This window comes from Stenella coeruleoalba (assembly GCF_951394435.1).
Source record: "Stenella coeruleoalba genome assembly, chromosome: 6".
NCBI classification, from domain to species: Eukaryota; Metazoa; Chordata; class Mammalia; order Artiodactyla; family Delphinidae; genus Stenella; species Stenella coeruleoalba.
Window position 1 is genome coordinate 67,020,983 of NC_137151.1, and position 12,801 is coordinate 67,033,783.

The 12,801-nt window shown below is 33.2% G+C and overlaps 1 protein-coding gene across 3 annotated transcripts in view; it reads right to left on the reverse strand.

Annotated features, from left to right (window-relative positions):
- The window catches only part of TLK1 (tousled like kinase 1), a 214,316-nt gene that overhangs the window by 21,855 nt on the left and 179,660 nt on the right, over nt 1-12,801 (reverse strand). For all 3 annotated transcript variants that reach the window (XM_079924295.1, XM_079924294.1, XM_079924296.1), the window contains exons 12-13: nt 12,271-12,337; nt 714-811 (exon numbers count right to left, since the gene is read on the reverse strand). In XM_079924295.1, the coding sequence (XP_079780421.1) occupies nt 714-811; nt 12,271-12,337 (165 nt within the window). The remainder of the gene's footprint in view (nt 1-713; nt 812-12,270; nt 12,338-12,801) is intronic.

A 12,801-nucleotide genomic window follows, 5' to 3' on the forward strand; every position in this document is an offset into this window, starting at 1 on the left:
CTTAAACTACTTTTCTATTTCTTCTCCAGTTTTTACATAATGCTGGATACATGGCTTACTGAAATCCCTTTGGTTGAAATAATTTTTTCCTCACTACTATAATATTAACTTTGGTATTTAGTTAACAAATATTTATTCTGTGCCTACCATATGCCAGGCACTGATCTAGGTTCTGGGGATATAGCAAGAACAAAACTAAGTCCCTGCTCTTATGTAGCTTACATTCAAGTGAAAGGAAACAGATAAAATAACTGAAAAAAAAAAAATTTGTAATTCCAAATAGTGATAAATGCTAAGAACAAATAAAGTAAGGCAAGGATACTGAGATAGGGGATGGAGTGAGGCAAGGACTGCTATTTTAGACAGGGTGGCTTCTCTAATGACCATGGGGAGTGAAATAAGGAGTAAGCCACTCAGATATTTAGAGGAGGAACATTTCAGGAAGAGGAAATGGCGAGCACAAAAGCCTTGAGGGAACAAGTGAGACATGTTTGAGGGGGCCAGTGTGTCTACGACATATAAGTGAGGGGAGGATGAGAGAGATGGGGTGGTGAGGTGGCCAGAGACCAGATCAAACGAGGCCTTCTGAGCCATGGGAAGGACTTGAGGTCTATGGTGAGAAGCCCCCCAACAAGGAAATACTCTGTTTATGATCTCCAAGGGGAGAAAAAACTTTTATTATGTAAAACTGTGAAATACAAATAATGACTTACTGTGAATTATCTTCATTATTTATTCTTTTGAGCTCTCGAATGTGAAGATTTCTGACTCTTTCCAAACGTTCAAGTTCTGCCTGAATTTCTGCCTCTTCCTGAAAATGAAGAGAGGGGACTATAACAAGCTCAATTTATTTGTGATATAAAAAAGATATTTTTACTCATGCACCAATTTTTTACAGTGATGGGAAGAATAGTGTATTATAAAGTTCCACTGAGTTAAAAGACCAAAGTGCTCTTTTCAATGCCTGAAAGATAGAAAGAGATAAGGCAAAAGCCTATTTCAAGAAACCATCCTCCACATGAAAATCTTTATACCTAACGAGATGCTGACTTTTATTCTATACCACAAGAAATCTATTTTTATAATGTCTAAACTGAAAATGACTGCAAGGTAGTCTGAAACTGACTTATAACACAAAATGAGCTCAAAGTTTTATTTCTGGTACATCCAAATTTTAATTTACGAGGGAATAATTTACTAGTACAAAACAAATGAAATGAAGATATTTCACAACAGTTAAAAGAGGAAGAAAGGTAGGAGACAGAACTACTGATTATTCTGAGACCTTACAACATTTGGAATACACACACACACACACACACACACACACACACACACACACACACACACACACACACACACACACACACAGTCTGACCACTCACTTTGGATAAATCCCACTACAATTTTAAAGAGACTCTTAAAACAAAAATTTTACGAATAGCTGTGGCAGATCCTTAGTTATCAGAGCAGACCTAGGCAAATCCTAAAGAAATTTACTTTAACATTCATTTAATCTAAACATTTTGATAAATATTTTTCATGTCTCAAAATATATAATTTTTAGAACATTTAAAAAAATTAGACACCAAAACAAATAAAATCACCCATTACACACATACCTCTTGATTTGTCAGTATAAATTTAAGTACTACTTAACAAACAAGAACATAACAAATTTCAGTGAAAAGTTCTATGAATGCCCAATTTTATAATATTTTTGAATAACTATTTATTAAGTAAACTAATCCAGATTGCCTTGGCCTAAATGTGTACCACTACCATTATAAATCTATACCACATGGAATAGAGGTTATTTAAATATTTGTTTTTCATTAGCACTGTCTCTTAATGATTTATCTTCTGATTTTTTTTTAAAATCCTTTATCTCAAAAAATTAATAGTTCTGAAATTTACTTTGAAAATATAAATATTACTTCATCGTAAAGCAGATAATAGAGATATAAAGTCTATTACACCTGTATCTAAGGCTTAAAGTGAAAGGAATATTCTAAGTATCATAAAGAAAAACAAAAAACAAACATTCACAGATTAAAAAACTAAATCTAAGTATGTTGTTCATATTCCACCTGACCTTAAGATTATTTCAGTTATTTTAAAATGAAACAACCACTACTTGTTGCAGAGATATTTAATGTAAATTAGGCATTAGATGATACATAGAAACCTTCAAAATAAAATTTAAGTAAAAAAAGAAAGAAAAATAAATAAATTTAAGTGAAGATGAACTTTTCTAAAATTTTGGGGAGAGTTTTCTAAAATAGATACACTAAATTCTCTGAAATTTCCTCATTTAATGTAGCTTCAGTTACAAATATTTCTAATTTTAATGAAAAAAGAAAAAAGGTAAGATAATGTCCCAGGGGATTAAATAACTGAAGATTCATTATAAGGAGAGGAAATAGATTAAAAAGCTTTGAAACAATAAAATCAAACCACAGTTCAGTTGTCTCCATTTAGTTATATAAAGTAGAATAAGAAATTGGCCATATAGCTGTGCCCATGAGTATGAAAAAATTCAAATTCATTTATGCCACAGAACACAGAAAGTGGTAACTTTCTTTCTTCAGATTACTAATGTCTGCTGCCTTAAAACCTGCCATTAATTTCTTATACATGTAGGAAGCTAGTAAACAGTAAGTTGGTATAATTTTAAATAATCTGATAAAACGGTGAAATGCCTATTAGAATACCAGCAAAAATATTTGTTTCAGCTTTCATTTGAAAAATGTGGTATGGGGATACTATTTTAAAAATGAATTTATAGATATTAAATTTTATTAACTCATAAATATATAATTATGAGATTCAACTAGATTGTTGACACATTACATTTGTTTTATAATTTTTGGTAATCTTCAGATGTTTATACAATGGCAGTAATCAATATCATAATATACTTACTAAAGAAAATAAAATGTACGTCTGTGCCAGCTAAGCAAGCTTTTTACCCTCTATAAAACATGACAAGTATGCCCCATAAGATCTTACAATACAAAAGCACAGGCAAGCTTCATTCAGTTTGAATTGTAAAGTTTACAGGAAGAAACAAAATGTCAGGAGCACTAGTTTAAAAGAAAAGCTGGATCCTAGGTATTTAAGAGGCATGTCAAGGGAAGGAACTATAACAAAGTCATATGCAAATAGACATAAATCCTCCATAGTCCTCAGTGAAATATATTTACATCTTCCATATTGTAATTTAATATTTATTCCACAATATCCTGGGCCTTAAAGTGACACAATTCTAGAGGAAAGATAATTCAATAACTCTAAGTAACTTCTCTCAAATCCCACTGAGAAAAAGTATACATGCTATTATGGATTGAAGGTTTGTATTCCTCCCAAATTTTGTATGTCTAAGCCCTAAACCCCAATGTGATAGTATCTGGAGAAAGGGACTCTGTGAGGTAATTAGAGCTAGCTTAGGTCCCGAGAGTGGAGCCCTCAGGATGGGATTAGTGGCTCCCACCATCTCTTTGTGGGAGCACAGAGAAAAAAATCATGTGAAGGCCTGAGAAGATGGCCATCTACAGACCAGGAAGAGAGCCCCATCAGAAACTAAACCCTGCTGGACCTTGATCTTAGACTTGCAGCCTCTAGAACTGTGAGAAATACATTTCTCTTGTTTAAGCTATCCAGTCTATGGTATTTTGTTATGGCAGCCTGAACAGATTAATACACATACTTTTAGGCAAACACTAGGCAATACTGCTTAGTATCCTCTCCTTACAGAAAGGGGCAAGGCCCAGTTTTGGTTTAGCCCCAAGGTACAACAGTCTAGAATATGGTAGTCTTAGCAACTAAACTTATCTTTACTGCAGATCATTTCCAAAGATCTATATACTGTAGGCCACGCTCTCCTTGCTTGAGACTGACATTAGCCTCTGGGCCATCCTCAGAATTAATTGTTTTCAGAGGGTTCAGGAGAAGCAAGGCAGACCTGGGCTCAAAACTGATCTGAATCATTATGGAATGGAATCCTGTAACGCATGGCAAAGGTAGTCCAAATTATTAAAATAAAAAAGAGAGGCAATTCAGACAGCTAGATCATGTTTAGTAAGAACACCAAGTTTCAATCCTCAAGTCATCCACCAGCTAAGCAATTAAAGCAGAGAAGGTCTAAGAAGAAACAAACAGCATCTCTGGAAGGGAACTGGTCTCTGTAGACAATTATGGTGTGGAAGGGACATGAGTAAGAAAAGATCCCATTAAAGAGAGAGGTAGGTTTGGTAATCACATACAATAACAGGACATGGCTCTTTTCCATTTAAACAAAAAGATATAGCAATGGACCTTAACAGTACACACTACAGCTATTTTAACAGTATTTTAAAATAAGATCTAATATTCTGAATTACTTAAATATATTAAAATACCCAGGTTAGACAAGTATACAACAGATCTCAATATTGCCTCATCATTTAAGTAACCTGCAAAACATACCACCTTCTAAAATTTTAACTTTTAAAAATTTATATGGACAGTAAAACCAGTTTGTCCCTCACCAGATATTTAGCATAGAAATGCTTTCTATTTGTAATCAAAGTCCTTCCTGGCAACTTAGTATCCTCTTGGCTTAACATTCTAAGCTAAAATTACGTTACAGCAACAGCAGAATCTCTGTAAAATGTCAGATTAAAACTGCCAGGCAGATTTGGGGTATTTTTGAGCATTTCCTTTAATGGCAATTTTGTTTTTTAAGTGGGGGTGTGTAGGCATTAAACTATAAAGCTTAAAGAGTTATAAAATGCATTTTCACATGTAAAACTAATGGATTTCCTAAAAAAATTAAACATCCTAGTTTAAACTTCTTTAGCAAATCTTTAATGTATGTTACATGTCAGCCCCACAAAAAAAAACCCTCAATTTCGAAGAGCAGCCTTTCTATAAAGCCAAGATAAGACAGAAAGTATTTTCTGATATATCGTTCTCAGCTTGCCTATAATCCATGAGGGTTGGCAGAAGAATTCTGTGTGGTATATTATGAAGATGGTGAAAGCAGAGAAAAGCTTATCACTTACAATAATATATTCAACAGCACCATAACAGCATTAGTCCATCTGGGAAAACTAGTTCAGAATGAGGTTTCAACAAGTTTAACACCAAATTCATTTAGTAGTATGAGCAATACGAATCCCTCAAAAGTTAGTATCTCCAGGTCCTCAAATTAAGTTTTAATTTCATTAAATATTTATAATGTCATTCTAAAAGTTTATCACCAGGAGAGCGAAATGTGAAATTAACAAAAGGCACTATTAAAGGCTAAAAGAAAGGGCAGTGCAGAAAAAAAGAATTAAGAAAATTTTTACCGATTTACTTCAAATTTATCCTTATTAAATGTCTTTAAATTTTTCTCCATTATATTCTTTAATATATCTTAAATATGGATATGAGAGACATGAGCCATTGGAAATATGAACCAACCAACAAAAAAACCACATTCAATGTATAGAGATGGGTTTTGAAACTACTGCCCATAATCCTATTTTTGCTTGAGTATGGTTGTATAGATTGAGGACTAGGGTAGGAGGAGGAGAAGGGACAAATATTATGAAATTCCTAGGGAGGTTTTCTTTCCTAACTATATATATGCTCCCTCCATGCCCATCCTCAATCACTGAGCTGGATATTACTGAGGGGAGCATACTGCATCAAACATACCTCAGGTGTGTTTAACTGACTTAATTACTTTAGAACCTTAATGTTTTCCTCTCTCTGCACTTCATTTCCTTCTTTGGGGGGTGGGGGGTCATTAATCTCTCTTCAAATGCATAAATATATACATCAAAACCCTTAAATGGGAGTAAGTGTTGAAATGGACGGGTTTTAATTCTGTCAGTTCCCCCATTCTGTTTAAACAAATCCAACCCTATCTTCTCAGCAGCAAATATATGTAACAGTTCAACTCTCTGGCAAACTTTAAATATTTAGTACACTTACTGAAAAAGAAATCACAGGTACTGTATTCGGGGGATGAAATTCCTTGATGTTAAAAACACTAGCCAAGGTACTGACACCAAGCCTTAGCACATACAGGTACAATGCCTCACTACTATACTTTCCTCCAGCTTTCTGCCTCCTTTTAACCTTTTTTCAGGACTTTGGTGGATTCCGTATTTTTTTTAAGTATGAAAAGATTTAACTTTCTACACAATAATGAGAAGAACCTAATCTTCTAGACTCTCTCTGTACATATGCATATAAACGGCATGGAGTTACAGTTCTTGGCCAGTGGCCAAGCAATTGTTCTCTCTTTTTTGTGAAACAGTGATCTCTACACTGAACTTACAAACCTGAATAAATTAAACCCTGCTCTAACCAATGGTTAACTTGACTTCTAAGATTCTTTCCAAAATTAAAAAAATTCCATTGCCTATATAACAACTGGATTAATATCAAACACTACAGAAGTAAAACACATTGTACTGCTAAATTTTCACTTTGGTAAGTGAACAATCATCTACTACCAAGTAAAGATGTATAATTATAAATGGTGGGGAAAAAGCCAGGAATATGTAGGTTTACAATGGGAGTAGGAAGTAGAGTATACACTGGGAGCTTTCCTATCTACAGCTAGTTCCACGTTCTCTCAGCACAGGCAGCTTTCATAGATGGTACTCATTTTTAAATGGAAGCAGTACTAAGCACAAAATGTCAAGTTTAGAATTCCAACACTCTTCTTGGCACTTTTCTTGCCCACACATGCCAAGAAGTCAGGAACCTCATAATATTCTTCATGGGCTTAATGGTGACTTTTTCTAGTGTAATGCATTTTCACTAGATTTCCACTGAAAACTACTTCCTACACAAGTAGCATCTTGTGTTATGTTCTAGAGAAACATAATGTACAATGTGGTTGGCTCTGAGAAAAAAATTTCTTGAATATAAAGGTGCACACACAGTTTTAGAGATTAAGCCCTCTAGCATTAATTATTTTCATACTTTTATTCGAAACTAAAGTGACGAGATGCCACATATGCAAACTTATTCTTTGTGGTCATACTAAGGATTTGAAAAATCAGATGACAGTGGTATTCTAGAAAGAAAGACCAAAGGAGATATCAAACTTCAAGAATATTTGGGGGTTAATTCACCTAAAACCAATGCCCTGTATCCTCCACTGTTCAAAAGGCTTGCAGACAATCCATTGTCTTCCATTTCAACTAGTTGCATGGTCCACTGTGAAGGAGTGAGAAAAGAGCTGTGTGCTTGTTCTTGACCTGTAAAGATTTCATCATGGAAGATTAATACTGATGCTGCGGCTGCCTGTTACTGGTTGTTTCTCTTTGCAGGTGCCAAAATCGGTCAGAGAACAGGATTTCAGTGGCAGAGTTGTTGCTATACTGTTATCTCTTCAGAACGGAGGCACAAGGAGAGATGAATGCCACATCGCAAGGAGCAAAGGAGAGAGAGAGAAAGAAATGGTGTCAGGTGGCATGTTGGATGCGATTTTTGTTTTAGTAGAGATTGAGATGACTGTAATTGTTTAGCTGATTCCTTCGGTCTGCAAAGATACACTTGTGTTGGTGCTGATGGTTCTTGACTAATCCTGTTTCAATTACAAGTTGGTTATGTTTTTCCAATAAAAATTTCTGACACTTATATTCAGGGCTTCTCTCTCTCTCTCTCTCTCTCTCTCTCTCTCTCTCTCTCTCACACACACACACACACACCAAAACACATACATTAAAGCCAATCCCTACAATACTATCTAATATTCCACATTGAGATGTCAAATCTTCTATATGCATTCTCTCCAACTAATCAAATATTTAAAATCCAGAAGACAAAAAAATTCGAAGACTAGAAAATAAGGAGCAACACCTCCACGTGTTGTTCACATCACAAACTTGAATAATAGCGGTGGCATGACATAGTTATTGGTCCCAATAACTTTCAAAATTCTTACTTCCTCTTTATTTTGGCATATTATGATTGGTAACTTGTATCTTTTAAATGATAATATGACTATGGAGATAATCTATTACAAGGAAAACGGTTTTTCAGGGATTTTTTAAAAAGTTGTTTGTGTTAGTTTAGTAACAATTCTTGGAAAGCACATCCACGTAGTTTTCTTCAGTTCCAGAATAAAGATCTGAACTATACAAACAACAACCTAGCAGAACTCCTCAAATCACAAAGATAAATGACTTTCCCATGACCAGAATGTATCAAAGACTGGTATCAAAACAGGATCAACCATAAAAGCTAACTGGTATGTGGTTTATTAGTTTCCTTAAATCCAGAGACTCCACATGTGGCACAGGTGCAATGGGATTTTAAATGGGATTTAGTTGCTCTGCCTCAAAGGAACAACTTTTTGAAGACAGGAAATTATTCCCATTGCAACTACAAGCTTTTAATGAGTGATAATTAAGGAAGTTTGTGCATAATTACTAGTAGCAAAAAAGTTATTTTTTAATAAGTTTTAGGAATAATTTGTACAGTCTCCATATACTTTACTACATAGTTCTTTTCTGTTCTATTCAATTAAATCTTTAGCTCTATAAAAGGTAAAATTATACTAGAGTGTATTCACACATTTTAGCCAAAAAAAGTGCTTTTCCCTGTTGACCTTTAAAAATAAACTTAGAATGAAAAACAATGAAGCAGCTAATAATAAAGAAATATTCTAGTTGATAGAACAGTCACTAACAGGATACCCAAGGAAAGTAATATATAAGGGAAAGAAAGAAGTATGTGTGTGTGGAAAACTTAACTGCTCTCCTTTATCTGCAATGAAAATGAAACAGCATGTTTCTGGGGGGAAAAAAAAGAGCAAACATTCACACTACTCTAAGAAACATGCAGAGAAAGCTACAAGTGAATTAATTCTTCTGAATACAAAAGGATCAACTTGCTATTTATCTACAACTAGAGAACTGTAGGAATAAAGCGTAGGGGTACTGCCACTGAAATAGGAGAAAAAAAAAAAGAAATAGCAGTGAGAAAAGGTTCAAGTTTCGCTTTGCCAGTTACTAGCTGTATTAATTTAGACAAAGCAAACAGAGAAGATCTTGGCATTCAAATTTAACATTAATGTTCACTTTAGAATGGTTAAAACTTCAAAGTGAATAAAATGGAATATTATGTAATTCTCCTGAAATGGGAATTTGAATCATGCCTGATTTAGGCAGTGTGGAAATAAAGTGAATTTTGGTGAATGAGTGAGCAATAATTTCACAAACTGATTAATAACTAAAACAATAAATATTAAATAATCCTTGCTATATTAAAAAAAGATGATGCTGCATAATAACTTTCCTAATTTCAAAACAAAATAAGCTCTTAAGTAAGTTTACATTTACTATTTGGTGGTTGCCAGAAGTATGTATTTATTTTAGCCATGGACTTACTGCTCAACTCTCATTTGTTACTCTGTCACACTAACAGATTCATTGGATTTGGATTTATTATGTTTCTAACCCTACAGAATAGTATAGAATATGAACTGAATTTTATGATTTATTCAATGGTAAATATACTTTCTCATATTTCAGCTTCTCTATTCAATTATTATGATTATCTTTATGAAACACAATGCACATCCTAAATTATTTATCTCAAGAAAAAGTAAATAGGCCTTCTAGTCTCCTATGTCCAAATGGTATGGGTTTTGTCAATGATGGACATTTTTTCCTTTGGTGTCAACAAATTTAATCTAATAATTCCATTTAACTTCAAGAGTTTTTATTAAAGGGAGACTAAGAGTCACCCTTGCTAATGCAAGAGTATGCTGGGCTTCATATCTAAACCCTAAGCTGATGTAGGTCACATGATTAATTCCTATGCAGGTTACATGGACACCAAATACAGATCAGATCCAGCCTATGGCAGAAGCTATATAGTTACATGTCAGGGCATAGTTCATGTTGGCTTAAGATAGAGGTGATAACATCTTTTCTTTTAACTCAAGCTTGCTCTCTATGTGTTAAAAGTGTCCAATCTACCTGTGTTTTAGAAAACAAAATGACCTATTTTTAATGCCCTACTTTCCAACTGTGCTTTAGAATGCCAAATAACCTATTTTTAACACATGTAACTGAATGATTATTATTTTTAAATTGTATGACTCAAAAATTAATATCCAGTGGTAAGCAGACAACTGCTATTTATTTGTGCTCTAAGGTGACACTACTTACTCGATTTTGTTCTCTGTATGTACTACTAGCCACTTTCTTCATAATGCATTCATTCTCCTCACCCAAAATAGTCTTTCAGAAGAAAATGTGAGAATTCAAGACATGATAGTATATTTCAGCATTATTTCATCCACTCTCCCAAAATATTCCATGACGGAGATCAAAGAAAAGTAATGTTGTAAATTGGTTAAGAAGAAGATAAAGTTAGAAATCTAAAACTGTTCAGTAAATTTGATAAAAGCTGAAAAAAAATTAAATAGGAAAAAGATCATGAAGGGGACAATTATTAGAAAGAATGAGTAAATACAAAACATGGAGAAGTCAAACACTGGGAAAGAAGATAATATGGAGGTTAGAAGAAAAGGTGTAGTAATCTACAACAGCTTACAACTGTTTACGTAATATCTAGACATTTAAGTATATGTACCTCACTTACAAAATAGAAGTGTTTCAGAGAAATGAAATATTTTCAATGTACCAGTAAAGCTTTAAAATCAACCAACCACCCACCAACCAAAAATAAAAACAAACCCTCCTCTGAATCCTTTTAAGTGTTTTTGTAATACAAATAGCTGATTCCTAATTTAACTGCTTTACAATTTCAGATTTTATAATAAGTTTTCATAAAATAAAACATGTAAAATCTCATCATTAGAAAGAGTAACTTGAAATTTACTATTATATGTGAAAATAATAACCCTCCAGTTAATTATATTCTTTAGTATCCCATTATCATGAGAGGCTGGTTAGAAAATAATTGATAAATCTTTATATGGGATATCAAACACAGGTCTCTATGAATTTATTATCAGAATAGCTTAAGTGGGCAGACAAATACTTGTACTAATTATGAACTACAAAATCCCCTCTTCCCTTCCGTAGTCCCATTACAACTCCATCGGATACAAAACAGACTGAAGTTGCCTACTTACACCAAAGAGCAAGAGAAATGTCAATAATTACAATAGAATACAAAAACAAAACAGAGCAGAATAAATCATTTTAGAATTTACTGTTCAAGTAGTTTAGGTTGAAACTTTTCTGAGCAGGGGAATAGACAGATATGACATAGTAAAGAACACTAACACAAATTACACACATATATATATGTGTATATACATATACACACATACATATGTACACAAAATATAATTTTCTTCTTTTCCCTGTAGTTAAATGGCAGGGATCTGAAGCATGGTGATAACATTCCAAAAACAAAAACATCTATAGTGAGATGGTAGCTGCTGCAAGAATGGGCTTCTCTGACCTACCTTACCCTACCCCAGGGAGATGACTTCATAGACACTATCTTCAATTAGTTCACTAACTCAGGTTTAGCTATTATTCAGCCTATTAAAGAAACGTAAGTAATGTGACAAGCAGAAAGCAGAATTAAAAAATTGGATCAAAGGCAAAGAATTTTATATCTGTCGGTAACTTCATTTTGAGGGGGAAAATCTACTCTATTATTTCTTTAAGTGGTTTGAACTAAAAAACAATGAACTGATTACAATTTCAGAGTTTACAAATAAGTACAAAGCTACACATTATAAAAGTTTACTAATAACATATAACAATGTTTTTCTAAATTATATCACTTCATATTATTACTGATGATCAGGTTCTTCTAAATTTGCCAATGTACATATTTTAATTGAAACATTTAATTGAGCATTCAATGTCTTCAAAGTTAAGTCAAAGAAACATGTTTGTTATTAATTTATACTTATTTCAATTTATTATGAAATGGACACAAACAATATGGAATCTTACATTTCATCTTAAATATGAAGCACTTTTTAACAAAAAGATAGCATCTAACAGAGTAATTGTAAGAACCTGGAGGTCTGGCCAGGAATCATTCCTCCATTACAGGGACATGGTATCATCAGCATCTCAAATGTCTGTAAGTTGCCACAAGGTAAAGGAATGTTATTTTAATATATTCAACATAAAAATGCAACTTTAATGCCCCTCTTTTTTGGTCCAAAGTTTTTAATTTAAGTGCTTTCTCTCTTAAGTTTTGACTTCTTCAATAAGAAACTTATAACACAACTTTCCACAACCTCTGGTAAACTAAAAATCCAGCATATGCTTCACATACCTTTTTGAGATGTCCTAGTCTAAGTTTGAAAATTTCTTCCTGTTCATGATATTCTGCCAAAGTCAACCTGTCAAAATGGAATTGTAATTCTAGATATTAAGATTAACACTTATTATTTCTTATTAACAACCAACAAAAAATAAGATAAAATTAATCAAATGGAAATACTAAAATGTTGACAACTTTCAGCCCAAAATACATAAGCCAAAAGCATTCCTCAGAATACATCTTATTGAAGGTATTCTTCAGAATACATCTAATACTTACAGATGGAACAATTGACTGATTCATAAATTCAACAACTATTTAATGAGTACCACGAATCAAGTGATATTCTAGAATTTAGATCTTAAGGATACAATGAAAAGGACAGTTTCTCCTTACACTCTGGTTTGAACTTACACTCCATAGTGGGGGTAAGAAAGCAGAAGAGAAACAATTTAGTCCAGAAATAAAATAATCCCAAATAACAGTAAGAGTTATGAAGAAAATTAGAAAGGGTGGTGTGATAATAACTGTATTACACTAACT